Raw genomic sequence first — 19,084 nt, 5'->3', positions numbered from 1 at the left:
AGGTCTCTGCTGCATACGTTGGGCGGGGCCTAGGTCAGGGTCTCAGGCTGGGAAGGTGTCCACATGTCTGTTGTCTGTTTGTGTCTGTGGGGCACTGGTACCGCCCCTTTGAGACTGCCAAAGAGGGGAGGTCTATGGGCTGTGTGGTATCAGAGCAGGGAGGCCATGGCAGGGGTCCTGGTCAAGAGAGACCGGAGTTGGCAGCGTGCAGGTCAGAGCCAATGGGATCTAGATGGTTGGTTTTCAGACTTTTCTGAGTCACTTCCCCCTTTGAAAACCTGATGAAAGTTATGAACCCATTTCACCCAGAGATGCACAGACAGGCATTTCGCACACAATTTCCGCCAGTCCCCGCTCCCCCGCCCCGAAGTCTGTAGGCCACAGGCTCACAACCCTTGAATCAACTTTGGGTTTAAACCTTAATCCGCGTGACCGGACCTGGACTGTCCCAATTTCTTTTGCATCTCGTTGGGTGGGATCTTTGCAAAGATTCTCCTGTGCTTTTTATTTTAAAAGGACCCTTTCCCCCCGGTAGGCCACCGTTGATGATGGATGGCCGATTTCCTAAGACGGGTTTTTATTTAACGAAAGGTGGTGCAGAAGCTGCTGAAAGAGTGGGCACCCGGTTAGGGTTTCCCGACCGTGGCACTGTTACCTGGGGCCAGACCGTGCCCTGGGGCTGTCCTGTGCGCTGCGGAGCGTTCGGCAGCATAGCTGGCCTCCACCCCCTGGATACCAGTAGCTCCGCGCCTTTCCCTGCCTGCCCCTCAGTCCCAACTATCAAAAGTGTCTCCAGACTTTGTCCGGTGCCCCCCGGGGGGCCAAGATTGCCCCAGCTGAGAACCACAGCTGCCAGTAAACCAGCCTAAACCCACGTAAACTAGCGGTAGATGGTTTCCTTGCTTTCTGTCTACCGTTGTCTTTGGGCAGCGAGGGGTCAGGGGCCTTGTTAGCCTAGTGTGTCATCCGTGAGCCAGTGCCTAAAGCCCTGGGCGGGGGCCGGGGGGTGGGGGGTGGGCCCGGAAAGGAGGAGGAAGGAGGTCGGAGGGGCAAGAGGAAGGAGCACGCGAAAGCTGGCCGGGAGGCTCTGACTTGTGTATGCTGCCCACCGGGGCCTGGAGCTCAGGATGGCTTTGGGGACCCCCCCCCCAGTGTGTGGGCCAGAGGTCCAGGTTTCAGCTGGAGTCCATCTGGAGGGGACGTCGCGTCCCCAGAGGGCATCCCCCGGGGACGTTGCTGGGACCCTCGTCCGTAATTCAGAGTCACCCTTCCTTTGATGCACGCTTGGCACTGTCAACCTTCAGCGGCCTTTCCTACGTTCCCCTCGTCAGATAACAGATAATTGCCGGGGCCTTGTCAGGCTTGGTTACCAAGGAAACAGAGTCATCAAGGAAAATACTGAACCGGGCTGGAAGATTTGCAGTTATTATGGGTCAGGCAGCTCTGGAAAGCTCTGTGGTGTGGAGGAGGGGAGGGTGGAGGGGGACGGCCCATCACTCGCTCTGACCAGGCGCTGCTGTGTGTGTGTGTGTGTGTCTGTGTATATGTGTGTGTGCGCGCGTATGTGTGTGTATGTATGTGTATGTGTATGCATCTGTGTACGTGTGTGTGTATGTGTGTGTATGTGTCTGTGTGTGTCTTGTGTGTGTATGTATGTGTATGTATGTGTCTGTGTGTGTATGTGCGTGTATGCGTGTGTCTGTGTCTCTGTGTGCGTGCCTGTGTATGTGTATTTGTGTGTGTGTATGTGTGTGTGTGCGCGCGCATCTGTCTGTGTGTGTATGTGCGTGTATGCATGTGTCTGTGTGCGCGCCTGTGTGTGTATGTGTATTTGTGTGTATGTGTGTGTGTGCGCGCGTCTGTGTGTGTATGTGCGTGTATGCATGCGTCTGTGTGCGCACCTGTGTGTGTGTATGTGTATTTGTGTGTGTGTGTATGTGTTTGTGTGTGTGTGCGCGCGTCTGTCTGTGTGTGTATGTGTATTTGTGTGTGTATGCGTGTGTTTGTGTGTGCGCGCGTCTGTCTGTGTGTGTATGTGCATGTATGCATGTGTCTGTGTGCGCGCCTGTGTGTGTATGTGTATTTGTGTGTATGTGTGTGTGTGCGCGCGTCTGTGTGTGTATGTGCGTGTATGCACGTGTCTGTGTGTGCGTCTGTGTGTGTGTCTATTTGTGTGTGTGTATGTGTGTGCGTGTGCGTGCGCGTCTGTGTGTGTGTGTATGTGCGTGTATGCATGTGTCTGTGTGGTGCACGTCTGTGTGTGTAGGTGCGTGTATGCACGTGTCTGTGTGCACGCCTGTGCACGTGTGTGTGTGCACGTGTGTGCTGGGGCGGGATCTCTAGCTTCAGCCCTGGCAGGACGGTGCAGATGCTGAGTGAGCTGCCTCCTCTCGGGCGCTCTCTGGGGTGCCTTCCCAGGAGGGCGGCCAGGCCCCGCCGCCGAGGAGGTGTATCCAGGCTCCCTGGCGGGCAGGCTCGGGCCGAGATGCCTCCTGCTCTCCGAGCCCCTTTCCTGGCAGACGCGGGCCACGCTCTCAGCCCGGGGTCCGCGCACGGGCCGGGGGTGAGGCTGCGGCCGCGGCGCTGTGTGACCGGGGTGCTGTCACTGCCGTTTACGCTCTGTCTTCTGTGTCTCTCTCCCACCAGCTCTCTTTCTCCTGTCGCACTCTGGCTGCCCTGGTGCGTTAAGAAGAACAAAGAAGCGTAACCCTCCCTCCGTCCTCCTCTCGGCCAGCGCGGGTCACAGCCAGCTGTTAGGGGCTGGGCTTTACCTGTGTGACCTTCCCCACAGTGGGACCCAGTGTCCCCTGTTTATCTGGCCTGAGAGGAGAGGGTCCGGAGGACGGGGCGTGTGTCCAGGAGGCCTTGGGGGTGCAGAGGTGTCGGATTGCTGCCTCGATCAGAGAAGATCTCTCAGTGCCGGTTTGAAGAGATGGCCTATTTCCAAGAATTCGTAAATTCTTGAAAAGATCTCTTTTTTCCTTAAACAGGGGCAAATGATCCAAGAGCCATAAACACCATCGAGCACAGGAAGGAGGCTGTGGGGTTGGCAGGTGTCCACGACCCTGGGTGACCCACTTCCTCAAGCTGATGGCCGCTGGCCGCTGGGCACCCAGCCCTGGGAGGAGCCAGCCAGAGCCAGGGTGACACGTAGGGAGCGTGTCCTCTCTCAGTCCTGATGTCTGGAGGTGGGGGGCCACCTTCCCGTTATCTCAGAGAGGATTTGGCCCTGCAGGGAGGGGCTGAGTGGTGGCCGGGCCCCAGCCTGCTGTGGGCAGCAGTGCCCGGGGCCGGCCCTCCCTCCCCGACCCCGACAGGGTCACCAGGGTCATTTTGTGACGAGGGCCAGTGCCCTGTGCTCGAGGGAGCTCTGACACCAGAGTGACTACAGCTCCGCCACCCCCTGGAGCTGTGACCTTGGACAAGCTCTTGAGCTCAAAGCCTCAGTTTTCTCATCTATAAAATGGGAATAAGAATAGTTCCTTCTTCAGGGGCCTCAGTGAGGTCATTTATGTGAAGTGTCTGGAACGGAATCCGACGTGTACACAGCAGCTTTCACTATCATTACAACTGTCTCCCTGCTGCCAGAGAGCATTTATGGGGTCTGGAGGCCCTCGACCCTGCTTGGGGGACTGTCCCTCGCCAGTTTCCTTCTTGTCCTTCTCGCTTCTCATCCTTCTGCCCCGGCTGGGGGTGGGGGGGAGGCAGGTACACACCAGTGTCCACACCCCTGCCTGGTGCCTCCAACGGCTGCCGAGAACAGCACTGTTTACGCTGGCGGCCACACCGGCCTTTGGGCGAAGGACAGAAGTGTGGCTACACAGACGTAAGTGCTGTGCTCTGCCGAGCCCCCGGCCTGGAGCCCTCCGTGAGCGATAACCCCTCCCGCCGTGTGTTCCCCCCAGCTGGGGACAAGCGGCTGCCTTCCTGGGGCTCCTGCGTGACCGGTGGTAGCAGGGGAGGGCTGAGGCTTGCCCACAGCTCCCTGTGTGCCGGCCACGGGGCCGGCCGCCCCACCCCTGGTCAGGGCTCTGCAGATTCAGCAGCTCACGAGGTAGAAGCTCTAGCATCTCTGCTCCACAGTTGAGACAGGCCGAGGGACCAGGCAACGTATCCGAGTCACACGTCTCGGAGACGGTGAAGCTGGGGTTTGCGCCCCAGGGGACGGGCCCCTGAGCCCACTCCGTGTCCTGCTGACGTGCCCTGATGTCCGTCACGCAGCTTCTAGAAGCTTCGCTGGATTTTATTACCTTCTCCCAGCAGCTTGGGAAGTGAGGCTTATATAAGTTCCCTTTTTCAGAGGACAAAACGGAAACAGACAGATTGAGCCGTTTGCCCAGGCTGGGCCAGCCACGGGGACATTTAGGGCCTCTGGGTACCACCTCTGCTCCCCGACCGCACCCTTCGGTGCTGCACCCAGGGCCCCTTTCAGGAGCAGACGGCCTGTGCTCAGGCCCCCAGCTCCACGCTCAGCAGGCCCGCACTTGCCTTGATGTTCTGCTGTCTTAGAATTCTTACTACTTTTTCGGACCAGGGGCCGGGCATTTTCATCTTGCCTTGGGCCCTAGAAGCTGTGTGGTCATCCCCCCCCCGACCTGATCGGGAAGGACATGGCAGGACAGACCTCCTTCGGATGCTCACAGCCTCGGATTCTCAGCCCCTTGGCCGGCCGGCTGCCCCCATCTCTTTCCTGTCTGCTTTGCGATAAGCGCCTCAGTTCCCGGATTTCCTGGTTTCTGGCTTTTGACCCTTTCTCTGCTCTCAAGGCCCGTGTTCCCCGATTCCCTGTGGTTCTCCCCACCTTGCGTCTCACCCCATGGCTTGCCCGGCTCTCAGCCCTGTTTGCACAGATTCCTGCCTGGCTGCCTGACCCCAGGGACCCTGCTCACCCCTCGCTGGGGCTCCCGCGCCTCTGTCCACTGTCACTCCAGGGTCTCCCAGGGCATGGGCTTGACCCCTCCTGCCCTGTGACAGTCGTCTGCAGCCTGCATCTGGGTTTCAGGGCCAGCAAGCTGGCTGCAGAGCTGTGTAAACAAGATCTGGATGCGTCCCTATTTGGGCAACTCTGCAAGTGAAAAATCATAAGTCAGAATCCCAAGAATGCAGAGTATTTGACAGTTCCTTAGGCGGAGTGTCCCTGTTGTAGTGAAATGTGTCACTGGGATGAAGGATAAAGAAGTGACTTCATCCCAGGTGGACCAGCTGCTGAGAAAGCCGGGGTTTGTGCATGCCTTCCAAGGTGCGGCAAATGTTTATTTCTTATTTTACCATGAGGTGGCTTTCTTTGAATTGCTTAGAAGTGTGTGTGTGTGTGTGTGTGTGTGTGTGTATTTTTTAATAACTGCACTTTAATGTTTCTTATGGCCTTTGGCTAGGTAATAATCATATTGAAAGTAGGTTTGTGAGGTTTAGCGAGTAAAATACAGGATGCCCAGTTAAATTTAAATTTCACATAAGCAGCGAATAACTTTTGTTGGCGTGACTATGTCCCCGGTATTGCCTGGGCATCCTGTATTTTATCTCGTAGTTGGGGCTAATGCCGTACCCTGTATCTTCTCAGCAGCAGTATCTGAACCCTAATCAGTAGCCAGGGTACATTGAGTCCCCGCCTTATGCCAGTCACTTAAGGATTCTGTCATTTAATCCCCCCTTTTCTATTCCCTTTTACGAATGAGAAAACAGAGGCTTTGAGATGCCAAATAAGTCATCCAAAGTCAGGTCACCGATTAGTGACAGAACAGGGATTTTGACCTTTCTGACCCCAAAGTTGATACTCTTTCTTATAACGACTCCCACCCCCATCAAATTCTCTCTCCGGCTTTCAGAAAAGTCCAGCTCCCTCTCCCTCACTGCCCAGATACACATGCACTCCTAAAAGCACAGAGATACCCTATATGCCAGTCCACAGGAGGCAGATCTTATGTACAGCTTTTTTTTTTTTTTTTTTTTTAGTATTTACTTGGTTGCACTGGGTCTTTAGTTGCGGCAGGTGGGCTCCTTAGTCATGGCTCACGGGCTCCTTAGTTGTAGCATGCGAACTCTTAGTTGAGGCATGCATGTGGGATCTAGTTCCCTGACCAGGGATCGAACCCAGGCCCCCTTCATTGGGAGTGTGGAGTCTTAACCACCACACCACCAGGGAAGTCCCTGGACAGCTGTTTTTAAAGCTAGAAATGCTGAAATCCACACGGACAATCCAGGGTGGAGGTGGGCAAACTCTTAGACTCAATCAAATCCACTGCAGTCTGATTCCCAGGAGACAGCTGGTAATCTGGGGACTCAGAAAACCCACAGCAAACCACACCTTCGACACAGAGCCCTAAAAGGATAGCAAAGTCAAGAAGAGAATTAAAATATAAAAATTTTAAAACCCTGAAGCTTGAGATAATGACCCCAGAAATAAAGGTATTAAGCCGAAGTCAGACCACGCTAAGTAGACTGGAAATGAGTGTGCTGGTGACCGGTTTGCAAGCACAGCTCCCCGGGGAGCCCAGAGACCATCGGACAGGCTGAGAGTCTGCCTGTCTTGTCTGTATTCGTGCACGCAGGGTCCCCGAGGCCAGAGGACAGTGGCCCACAGGATGGCTCATCCTGGGGCCTGGGCACTTCGAAGGAGGGTGTTTGTGATGGTGCCTGCTTGATAGTACAATTGCCATCTTTATACCAATGTTTGTGCTTCCGGACTCCAGCTTCATTGAAGTATCATTGGCGCATAACATATGTAGGTTTCAGGTGTACAATGTGTGATTAGATGCATGTAGATATTGCAGAATGATTACCGCCAATAAGGTGAGGTAACACCTCCATCCCCTGACGTAATTGCGATTTTTGTGGTGGTAACAGTTAAGCTCTACTTTCTGACCAACTCCCAAGTATCATTAATTATAGTCACCATGCTGTGCTTTAGGTCCCCAGATCTTATTTCCCTTCTAGCTGGGAGTGTGTTTTCCCATCACTAGTGTTAATTACAGAGTGTCTTCTGTGTGTGTGCTTCCTCTTGTGATTGGGGCCCTAGCACTCTTTTTTGTTTTAATTTTCAACGAAATGGCCGGACAGAGAAGACATTTCGTTCGGCGGTATCCTCAGCTTCAGGGCAAGGAAGAAGGCATTGGTGAAGAGAGCAGATCATTTTCTGTCTTTCCTGGATCACTCCTCGGCTTTGCAAAGGGCAGATCTGGGTTTGAATACTGCCTCAGCCAGTTACTGACCAGGAGATGTCAGGGCCTTGGTTTCCTCAGCTGAAAATCAGAAAAATAAAACCTTCCTCCCTCAAACTCTGTAAGGGCTCAGAGAGGTGTAAATTGCTTTGTACTATTGCTTGGTGGTTATTATTACACAAAAGTCCAGCTTCCCTACTCTGACCCCAGGGTTCTTTTCTACCTGAAACATGTGTCTTCTAAAACAGCCCTATGTTAGGGCTGTTAGAGAATTGGAACAGATAATCAGTGTGATTGCCAAAATATTTGGGGGTGTTCTCAATTTTTTAAGTGGAAAAATATTCTGTTAACCTTAAAATACATCTCCATTTTTCTAGGCCTCCAAGCACACTGCAGTCATCATTTGTTTGACATTTAATGAGCACCTACTCTGTGCCATACATTATGCTCAGGAAGATAAACATGGCCTTCCTGCTCTTAATGGTGCTTAATGGGTGATACATAGATTAAACAAAGAGTCACACAAACAAGTATCTAATTATACTGTGATCAGTGCTATGAAGAAGGAAGTTTGGGGGGGGGCGGCAGATTAGAGAGGTCTACCTGAGCATTACCTTTCTGAGTTAACTCTCCCTACCCCACCCAGGAAGAAGGATTTCCTGCGAAAAGCAAGCACATAAAAACAATCTAAGGATGCAAAATGAAACCCAGCGTGGATTAGAAGGGAGAGACTTGCGTATGACGTTCCAGATCAGACCTTCCTTCATTCCTCGTTAATGGGCTCTGGTCCAGGACTTATTTTACTAACTGGCTAAGGGAGGTCGTGTCCTCCTTGGACTTCTGACTCTATTTCAAGCGCAAACTCAGCAGCATGGGTTTTAGCAGCCAGCAATTAGATGCTCAGCTTGAAGTATAAGAGTCAGCACCAGGCAGCCCCTGGCCCAGACCTAGGAAAACTGAATTGGAATCACCCACCGTGCCCAGCCTCCAAGAGTTGCAGGGGGCAGACAGGTGGTACCGGGGAAGCCTGTCAGAGGGTAGGAGAGTTCAGTAGGAGACACAGGTCTGAATGGTTTCCAGGAGCTTCCAAGACCCTAAACGTGGGGCCCCTCTCGGAGCCCTCCTTCCTCGGCTATGACGCGAAAAGTCCAGAGAGAGGACGCGAACTTGCTTCAGCGGCTTCAGAGAGGCCAGGGCCCGGTGTGAGCTCTTCCACGTTACAGCTCAGCTCTTGGACTCACCTTGCAGTGGGGGCTTCTCTTGAGTCTTTTAATTGTGTGCTTTGTTTTTGACAGCGTGGCTTTCCCCCCCGCAACATATGGTATTGGTCAAGTTGCTAGTTTCTCCCTCTCCCCCATTCCATTTCAGACGTTCTGTAGGCGCTACGGTGGGTTGGGAGCAACCCCAAACTTAGTCTTCAATTCATCTTGGCTTTTAGGAGAGTAGGATAAAGTTACAGTGGTAAAGCATCCCCTTCCCTCACCAAACCTCTTAGTTGATCTTATTCTCTAGTAGTTGTGTAGAATAGGGTGGAAGGGGTGGTGATGGGGAAATTCTATCTTTTAAGTCAAAAGAGACGGGCAGTTTCCTCTCGGGGAAGGGTTTTTATTTTTCAAATGGGTTATTGGACTGTAATGATTTCATGACATCTGTTTAACAGTTTTTGCTTCTTTGTTTTACAGAAACAAACAGTGGTTTCTGTCAGAAAAGAGGTAATTAGTCTCCCAGTTTCAAGGGAAGTCTGATTTTTAATCCTCTTAACAAATCATATGTACTTTGGCTTCTTGCGCTGCACTCAGTGATGAAATGAAAACCATGTGTGACGTTCGAACAGTTGTTTCCCGATTAACGGACGGCACGGAATGCCAAAGCGTCTCGTGTAAGATCTGGATGGGGCTGACGCTCAGGGTCAGGGTCAGGCTGTGAGATGCCCTCCGGAGGCTCAGATCTGAGGGACGTGGGGCAGGTGCATCCACCCTGGTCCCTGCTGCTACCGTCACGGGGCCGCTCAGCATCTGTCCAGGGTGACAGGCTACCTGTGTTGGCAAATCTTGTATCCGGGGCGCAAGACAGAGAGCCCTGGGGAGTGTTGGCCGTGAGGTTAGTTAGATCTGCTTCTGTGAGTCAGAGGCATTTGGGGGCAAAGCTAAGCTTCTGTGTCTATCCCGTGTCTCACTTGAACGCACCTTAGAACTTTTTTTTTTCCCAGTTGGTGCCTTTTCCGAGACTAACACACGATGAGATGAGTGAAGGAGGCATGGGGGCCACCCATCTGCTGCAGACCTGAGCCCTGCTGGTCCTGGGGTGGCCGGCTTGCGGGAACGGAACGGGGTGCTTTGCTGGGGACATGGCTTCTGGTTTGGAGCCATATGTGTGTGTCGGCGTTGGCGACACCCCGGTGGGGCAGTTGGACATCTAACAACTGTGTCTCTTCCAGATCATGTATTACCGACAGGCCTTAATGAGGTCCACGGTGAAGTCTTCCGTGTCCCTTGGCGGGTATGTCCCTGCTTTGTTCTCCCATCCAAGTACTAACCAGGCCCGACCCTGCTTAGCTTCCGAGATCAGACGAGATCGGGCACGTTCAGGGCGGTATGGCCGTAGACCCTGCTTTGTTGGTCTTGGTGAGGTTTGCACGATAGTTAAGCAGGAGGAGAACTGCTTCAAGGTGAACTTGACAAGTCATAGGTTGACGTAAGAGCCTGAAGGACTCAGAGGGACAAAAGCAGTCTCTTGGGGGTTTAGTGCCTAGTTCTTCACTCAGTGCTAGTCTCCAGGTCTCGGGCTAGGCAAAATCAGGGTTGGGTGAGGCCCTAGACAAGCCTGTCTGTGTGGATGGGAAAGTGGGAAGAGTCAAAAGTTCACCGGCTGGATTCTGCAGTTCAATGTACTGATAAGTATCCGTTGTTAATGTTTGATTTAAAATCCCATTGGGAGAAACTGGAAATTTATGTTTGATCCTTGAACGTTCAGGCTACTTTGATCCAGTCTCCCAGAGTGCATTATTTGGAAGACAAGAAAAGGTTTAGTGCCCCCCAAATGTAAGCAATTACCCTTTCAAAATGTGGAATTCTTTGGAGGATCACCTTTCTAGCTCTGCGATTTTCCTGCACACTTGAAAATGGACTTGGCTGATTTCTGGGGACACACAACATGACTAGTCATTTATTCTGACCACAGGTACCCATCGGGGTGGGAGATACTGTGTTTTGTCCAGTGCCTTTCTTCCAATGCGGTTAGGGTTATGCTCTTGTAAAAATCTTCAAGTATCTTTTGACCTTCTCCCAAACCCCTAGTTTGCAAAACTACCACCTGCCCGAAGATACGTGCCCTGACCTCACCCACCTTTTGCAGTGACTTCTGTCTGTGGCTGCTGAGTCACAGGTGGGTCTGCACCTGGGTGCTCGGTGGGCGCTTGCTTTGGGTTATAATGATACTCATTGTTCTGTGATAAAGTCAGACCCATCTACTCTGATGTTCCAGAAACCCAATTCCGTGAAACCAAATAGAAAGTCCATTAGAGGAGGTTGGAAGGCTACGCTGGATACTTCGTAGGCCCACTTTCCAAGCCTCATTACCATAATTTTGACATCATTATAGTGTTTGGACCTGTGGATGCATTTTTTCCCCTTCCCTTCAGCTGCTCCACTGAAAAGGTCTGATAAGAATAAGAAGGTCGTGGGGGAAATGGAGCCCAGGGGCTTGAGTTCTGCACAGAACTGTAAACCGAGAGCTCTGGTGTATCTCTCGGGCATGGTCCTGCTCTATCAAACTCTCATGGCTGTGGGCAGACTTCGTGGCAGGTGCCTTACGTGTATACTACGGATGCAATCCCCACCTATAGGGTGAAGGCATGCCAGGTTTTACCGAACTGCCAGATACCAGGACACGTGTTGACTCAGAAGATCTAACCCTACTAGGAGGAATTAGCTCTTGCCCACATTTGTCTCAATGAGACCACCGTTTTGAATACTGGGTCTGAGTTCCCAAATGCAGGCATTATTTGACCAAGGGTGGACCCCAGGGTGGCAACAGAATCTCACCGAGTCCGTGGTGACCTTGTGCTTCCAAGATGGTGCCAAGACACCTGTGTGAACACGTGCAAACAGAGTCAGCTTTGCATTTTGAAAACTCGTGATCAAATGTAAAGAGGCTGTATTTTAATGAAATAGGTACAGAGAAGTCACAAAGAACTGGTTTGGGAGACGACGTCTCATTTCACAACTAGAATAGGACAGATCTTGTTTAACACCTGCCAATCCCGAGGGCTGTTAGAGCATTTTTCTAAGAAGACAGTAACAAGCATGTAACTAAATCCATCAAGTTGAAGGAGGACAGCCTGGTCGATCAACCTGAGTGTTGATTTGGTCTCTGGGGTGTTGAACTTCTAGGAAATCGCTTTCCGTTTGCTTTTCAGGATCGTCAAGTACAGTGAGCAGTTTTCGTCCAACGACGCCATCATGTCGGGCTGCCTTCCTAGCAATCCTTGGGTAACGGATGACACCCAGTTCTGGGATTTAAATGCCAAACTGTATGTATTCGAGATATCGGGGTCCTTTTAAAAGTAACTTTTTGAGTTAGAATTCACACACCATATAATTCACCCATTTAAAGTATACAATTCAACGGTTTTTACTATATTCATAGAATTGTGCAGCCATCACCACAATTTTAAAATGTTTTCATCACCCAAATAAGAAACCCCCTACCCTTTAGCTATTACCCTCCAAATCCCCCTCCCCCCAAAACCCTCCAGCCCTCGGCAACCACTAAACTTTCTGTCTCCAGAGGTTTGCCTGTTCTGGACATTCATATCAATGGAATCATACAATATGTGGTCTTTTGTGATTAGCTTTTTTCACTTAGCATAATGCCTTCAAAGTTTATCCATGCTGAAGCAGGTATTCATACTCAATCCCGATTTATGGCTGAAAAATTAATTTATATGCATATGCCACATTTTGTTTACCCATTCATCAGTTGATGGACATTTGGGTTGTCTCTGCCATTTAGCGATTGTGAATAATGCTGCTATGAACATTCGTTTGCTAGTTTTTATGTGGACATATGTTTTTCATTTCTCTGGAGTATGTACCTAGGAATGGAACTGCTGGGTCAAGTGGTAACTCTGTTTTAACAATACATAGATCGCTTTTGAAAAGAAAACAATCATCTTTATGGCTTTGCATTTTTGACTTCTGATTAGAGTAAAAATAAGCTCCTGGAAGGCAGAGCCCTAAACCTGCCTTGGGGAATTACACCATTCACTCCTTTGCTGTTTGTGAAATTTGAATAGTTGTTGCTGCTACCTGTGTCCACGTAAATCTGTCGTCTGGAAGAGGGGGCAAAGGCCAAAATGCAGCAAGGAAAAGCACAAGCTAACATAGGGAGGAAGAAGAGAAGGGCAGCTCAGAGGGAAAGGTGGAGGAGGAGGAGGAGAGGGGAGAAGGGGCCGGGATGAGCGTGTGAGATGGGTGGGGAGATTGGAAAGACAGAGGGCGTCAGGTACGTGCCACAGCTGGGTTAACGCCAAGGCCATCACCACCTAAGGCATGAGGAACACCCAGGAGGCACAGATCCGGCCAGGTGAGCCGGCGTAGCTGCGGAGGCCTTTCACCCCCTCCGTGTAGCCTGCTGTGGGCAGCGGACAGGTGAAGGAGGGCGCTCATCTGGAGTCGGGGGTCCACCGCAGAGCCCAAGACTCTAGAACCATCTTCTGGGGAGTCTTCCGGGGCCTCTAGTTAATAGGACGGTTTTCTGGAGCTTGTGTCTCTCTCGCAGTTATCAGAAGGGAGAGGCAGCCTGAACCTCCCCGTGCACAAGGTTGTGCAGAAGTCGGGTCTTGTGGGAGAAAAGGCAGGGCCACCTGGCCAGGACAGGGATTGTCCTGAGAGGGTTTGGGAAGGAGGCGGGATGCTGCCGGATGCTACGTGAAATGGAGAGTAGAGTATGGAAGCTTGAGGTAGAGATTTGCTGGTGAAGAAGAGAGGTGATGCTTATGTAGGAGCCCTTGCTCAGAGGGTACTGGGTGGATGCCAGATGAACCCCCCCCCCCAAAATGGGAGGCCTTCTTCTTAATGGTTTAGATTTTAGAACGGTATTAACATCACCTGGGAAGCTTAAAAAAAGTACACAAACAGGGACTTCCCTGGTGGTCCAGTGGTAAAGACTCCGCGCTTCCAATGCTGGGGATGCGGGTTCAAACCTTGGTCTGGGAACTAAGATCCCACATGCCGTGCAGTGCGGACAAACAAACAAAACAAAACAGATGAAAACCCAATATCCAGCCCTTATCTCCAAAGCCTCTTGTTAACTGCCCTGGCTTACCTCCTCACCCCCATCAGCCCGTTGATCTCAGTGAGCAGCGAGGGTTCACAGGGCTGGCTCGGAGCATCCGCCCCCAGGGTTGGCCACGGACCAGCCGCATCAGGATCCTCCAGGAACTCGTGGGAAATTCAAGTTCTTGGGCCGCACCCGAGACTGAATCGGGAAGTTGGGGGATGGCACCCAGCAGTCCGTGTTTTAATGAGTCTCCCAGGGGATTCTGATGTCCGCTGAAGTTGGCACACCTGTTTGACGCCGGGCCCTGCTTCTTACTGTGTGGGCCCGGGCAAGGGTTTACCCTCTCTGAGCCTCCGTCTTCTTGGAAATACAGTGGGGACGATGCTATCCAGCTGGCCGTGTTCCCTTTGGGACCCAGCGATGGGTGTGTGTGTAAAGCACAGTGCATCACAGATGGTGACTCCGTAAGTGGTAGCTGTTATTCCGGGATTCTTACTGTTTCCACGCTGATGTTAGGGAAGTGTAAGCTCGCCTGACCGACTTGAGATCCCACAGACATCACTTGTACCCAGCCACGGTTTCAGCTGTTGCATCAGTGGGCAACGTGGTGTCTGGGACTTGGGAACCTCTGTTTCCAAGGGGCTGTGTTGGGTTATGGAGAATTCCATAAGGAATAGGAGAAAAGCCAACAGTTTTCCGGATTTTCTAGACCGTGAGACCCATCCCATGCTAGCTGGGCTCGCGTGTCCTTCCTGAGATCGAGGCATGTTCAGAACGAGCAGGGGTGGAGTGGGCCTGGCATCGTAGGGGAGGCTCTGGGAGAGGGTGCACGGCTGGCAGGGCCTGTGGGGTGTCTGCCTGGGGGCACGGGGCCTGAAGCAGGGCAGGAAGGGTCACCAGATGTCCCCGTAGGGAAGGGGCGTCGAGGGGGTGGCGGTGGCCGCAGCACCCATCACCGGGGCCGTTCTGGGGTTCTCTCTGGTCTGGTGTGGCAGCCTGGCCCCCTGGTCTCCACAGGCCTTGGAGGAGGCATGCATGGCCCTCTGCCCTGAAGGGTTAGCGTGAGGCTGTCTGCTGGGGGCCTCCTTCCCCCCGCTGGGGAGGCCAGATCCTGAGACGAGGCCCAGGGGGCTTGTCTGAGGCTGCATTTTCCAAGCAAGGGGTTACTCGGCTTGTTTGTGCAGGGATGGGGGGGGGGGGGTTGGGTCGTGCCCTGGGCCGGGGGACTCGCGGAGGTTAGCAGGGGCTGAAGCCCCCTCGCCCCACCCAGGCCGCCCCCTGGCACAGCCCCGAGTGTCTGGAGCACTTAACAAATCGTGGTCCTTGCAGGGTGGAAATCCCAACCAAGATGCGGGTGGAACGATGGGCCTTCAACTTCAGCGAGCTGATCCGAGACCCCAAGGGCCGACAGAGCTTCCAGTACTTTCTCAAGAAAGAATTCAGTGGTGGGTCTCTGAGTTTTTTAAATAAAATATTTGCTTTTAGAAATATTCCTGAACGTCTAGCCTAGGGCTCCGAGGGTGCTGGGCAGGTGTTTGCATAGCTCTGCCTGGGCCGACTCTCACCCCAGACCCGGCCTCTCCATCGGCTCCCGGGGGCCCCGCAGTCGGGGGAATTGCTTTGCTCACAGAATCCACGTGGACATGACGCAGGTTTCCAAGGCTTCGTCCCCTCTGGCTGCCCTCACCGGCTCGCCCTGATCCCTGGCTCTCCCACCCCCGAGCTCCCAGGTCTGCCGCTGCCATGGGCCTGGCTTTCTTCAGCTCAGGGCTCCTCCGCCGTGGCCGCCCGTTCAGTTCACCTGGATCCCATCCCCAGGGGTTCCTTTTTAGTTGGTTTGGGGCGGAATCTCTGAAGTCTTGAAAACGCCCCAGGTGATTCTGACATGGGGCCATGATCGAGAGCCACTGTCTCAGCTCCTGGTCTGCTGCTTCCTTGGAGGATTTGAATGGAATGGATGGGGCCACATTTTATACCCCAGCTCCGGGTGGCTCACTGTGGGAGGCCCCTGCAGCCTCGTAAATACACTGCAGTGGGAGACACCTGGGAAAAGCAAAGGCCAGATCAGGACCAACTTCCCTAGGCGGAGCATGCCATGGGCTTCACCACCTCCCCTGAAAGATTTACTTTTACGGGGTCCCTTTATTTCTCTCCAAGTCCCCAGTCGTGGGGAGCATCACATTTGAGCCTTGACACAGCCTGGCCTCCCAAGACCCACTGGCCTGTGAGGTTGCACCTGAAAGCATCCCACGGGACTTGCCATGAGCCTGTTTGACTGCCGGGTGCACACATTACATGCTAAGATGGATTCTTGAAAATCGCTTTTTTCTGATTAAGCCTCATTGCCGTGAGGTAATAAAACCCGGAACAGTTGGATGGGAAAGGGAGCTGCTTTTAGGCCGGAAGCAACTGGTGAATAAGTGGATCCGGCGCCATCTAGTGGTCGGCTAACAAACTACACCCTGAGCTTATCCCACCCACGCCTTGCTTAGTGTTGGTAAGAATCCATCCCCAAGATTTCCCTGCGTTATTAAAAGAGCGCTATTGGTGATCTCGCGATGAGATTCCCGAGGCTTCCGGTACGAACAGAACAGGTAAATAATCAGTTCATTTAATTAAAATTAAAAAAATTGAGATATGCTTCACATGCTGTAAATTCACAGACCGTATCATTCGCATGCCCTTTTTAAGTGTGCCGTTCAGTGCTGTGTAGTAGGTTCACAGAGTTGCACAACAATCACCACTATATAATTCTAGAACCTTTTCACCACCTCAAAAAGAGACCTCGGACCCACAGAAGTCACTCCCTTTTCTCTGTCTTCCTCTGCTCCCAACTCCCCGGCCCACCCCCCCAGCCCTAGGCAACCACTAATTTACTTTCTATTTTCATGGATTTGCCTATTCTGGACATTTCCTATAAATGGAATCATACCATATGTGGCTTTCTGTCCTCTTTCACTTAGCATAGTATTTTCAAAGGCCGTCCACGTTGGAGCATGTAACAGTGCTTCATTCCTTTTCGAGACCAAATAATATTCCATTCTGTGAAGATACCACATTTTGTTTATCTACTTCTCAGGTGGTGGACATTTGGGTTGTTTCAACTTTTTGGCTATTATGGGTAGTACTGCTATGAACATTCACGTACACATTTTTCTGTGCTCATTTAATTTTTTTTTACCCTGGTAAAATATTCATAACGTAAGACTTACCATTTTAACCATTCTAAGTTTAGAGTTCAGTGAAATTAACATCATTGTGCAACTATCACCACCATCCGTCTCCGGAACTTTTTTATCTTCCCAAACCGAAACTCTGTCCCCATTAAACACTAACTCCCCCTCCTCCACTCCCCGCCAGCTCCTGGGAACCATTCTACTTTCTGTCTCTATGAACTTGACGACTCTAGAGACCACATATAAATGGAATCACACTGTATTTGTCCTTCTGTGTCTGGCTTGTTTCACTTTGCATGCTGTTTTCAAGGTTCATCCACATTGTAGCTATGTCAGAATTTCCTTCCTCTTTAAGGCTGAATAATACTTTGTATGTATGCACCACATTTTGTTTATCCATTCATCGGCTGATGAACGTGTGGGTTGTTTCCGCCTTTTGACTAGTGTGAATAATTGCTCATTTAATTTTACCTTTAAGCAATTAACCGCCTTGCCGTGGGCAAGGTGGTCTACAGGGCGCTTGCTGTAAGACCAGCGGCTGTCACTTAAGAGCACTGCTGGCCTGTTTACTCATGCTTGTGACCTCGGTCCCAAGAACACCCTGAACTTTATGCTGAAGAGGAAGGAGCTCTATAGAGTTACGGGACAGAGGTCAGCTAGCTTAGGATCGTGCAAACTTTTCCAGTCTAAAATGCCTGGGAGCCTTCCAGAGAATACTGGGAATGGAGAGGGGATGGTCTGGTCCATTTCCGCCCACCATGGCATTCCGTGATTCACCTCCCCCCCGCCCCACATGCACACACACACACACACACACACATGCGCACACGCGAATACGCAGACACATGCGCACGCACAATGTACACACATACGCATGCACATATAAGCTCTTGTTCTCCCACTGGAGTGACCCCCTTTATTTTCTCAGGCGAAAACTGGCCACCTGGGATGGTGCACCGAGGTGTTCGCACTACTGGGGGCTGGGAGAACCCGTTAGAGAAGTTGGAAGGAAACGGGGTGGGGCGGCAGCTGACTTTCCTTCTGGGCCCAGAGGCGCAGACTCTCTGGCTCAGGTGACCAGGCCTTCCTCGAGAGCCAGCCCATCAGCATCGCCGCTTCGGCAGCATCTCCGTGAGGGTCTTTGGCTGGAATACGCCCCGCGAGGAGCCCTAAGAGACGGGCTCTCTGTGCACAAAGGAGGTGGGAGTCACGTGCGTCATCGACCAGGAGCAAAGTCACCAGAACCCTTCACGGAGAAAACCTACAGAGCAGCGACGCATGCGTCCCAGCCTAATCAGATGTCACTTGTCCAAGCAAGGTGTGCGACATCCTGGATGAAGAGGAACGAGACCGCCTCTGGGGGTTCATCTGAGCTCTGACTTGCGTGCCCTGGGGGAAAGCGCAGGTTCCCGGCAGACACGTAGGGCTACACACAGGGCATGTGCCCCCCTGGTTCACTGCCGGAGCACGTAGGTGCGCTCACTGGGGTAACAAGCCTCTCTGGGCCCTGGACGGAGGACGGGCTCCTCCCCAGGAGCGTGTGGTCCCGCCCCCGACGTGCTCGCCGCTTCAGGATGGGATGTACCCCAGCTGACCCGTTTCTTTTCTTTCCTCCCTTCCCCTCCCGTCTGGGCTCCTGTGGACCCTTCCCCCGCCCCCCCCCCCCCCATCCCGGCCCGCGCAGGGGAGAATCTGGGATTCTGGGAAGCCTGTGAAGATCTGAAGTACGGAGATCAGTCCAAGGTCAAGGAGAAAGCGGAGGAGATTTACAAGTGAGGATGAGCCAGATTGGTGGGGAGGCCTCCCCGCGGCACCCCAACCGGCCCCCCCAACCCCGGTTACGCTTGAGGTCGGAGACTGGATGGAGGCCCCCCCACGCCTCGCGTCCCCATCGGTCACCGCACCTCGCGCTGTGGACACCTCACCCCTGCTCCGGGAGGCTGGAGGTCCTGGGAGAAAGCTGGGGGAGGGTCACCCCACCCACTTTTTGCTCTCTCTCTGCCAGAGGTTGGGAATTCCAAAGTCAAACACAAGTTCACATTCCCGATGCTGGCAGGGCTGTTTTCTTGCTTCTAGGAAACGTTGCTTGACGCCCTGTTCAAATGCTTTAGTGTCTCCTAAGAAAAGGACCACTTTCACCCCGGGGGACCCAAGCCACGTCTGTCAACCCCTCGCTCCCAAGCAGCTGTGAGCTTTTCATTCACTGACTCGGTCTGGCTGCTTTTGCTGACATTTTCCTCCCCGTCTCAGGCTGTTCCTGGCCCCAGGGGCGAGGCGGTGGATAAACATAGACGGCAAAACCATGGACATCACGGTCAGGGGGCTGAAGCATCCCCACCGCTACGTGCTGGACGCCGCACAGACCCACATCTACATGCTCATGAAGAAGGTAGGCGCGGCCGTGGTGAGGGTGCACGAAGGCCCGGAAGCCCTTCCCTCCCCAGGCACCGGGAAGGTTCTTTAGATGTG

At 52.6% G+C, this 19,084-nt stretch overlaps 1 protein-coding gene across 4 annotated transcripts in view; it reads left to right on the top strand.

Annotated features, from left to right (window-relative positions):
* The window catches only part of RGS9 (regulator of G protein signaling 9), a 65,628-nt gene that overhangs the window by 31,561 nt on the left and 14,983 nt on the right, over positions 1-19,084 (top strand). For all 4 annotated transcript variants that reach the window (XM_082370440.1, XM_082370442.1, XM_082370441.1 and 1 more), the window contains exons 10-15: positions 8,840-8,869; positions 9,595-9,656; positions 11,575-11,688; positions 14,769-14,884; positions 18,300-18,387; positions 18,866-19,004. In XM_082370440.1, coding sequence (XP_082226566.1) covers positions 8,840-8,869; positions 9,595-9,656; positions 11,575-11,688; positions 14,769-14,884; positions 18,300-18,387; positions 18,866-19,004 — 549 coding nt within the window. The remainder of the gene's footprint in view (positions 1-8,839; positions 8,870-9,594; positions 9,657-11,574; positions 11,689-14,768; positions 14,885-18,299; positions 18,388-18,865; positions 19,005-19,084) is intronic.

This window comes from Balaenoptera borealis (genome assembly GCF_965194805.1).
Source record: "Balaenoptera borealis genome assembly, chromosome: 20".
In the NCBI taxonomy this organism is placed as follows: Eukaryota; Metazoa; Chordata; class Mammalia; order Artiodactyla; family Balaenopteridae; genus Balaenoptera; species Balaenoptera borealis.
The sequence above is the reverse complement of the archived record's forward strand: the minus strand, read 5'-3'. Positions and strand labels throughout refer to the sequence as shown.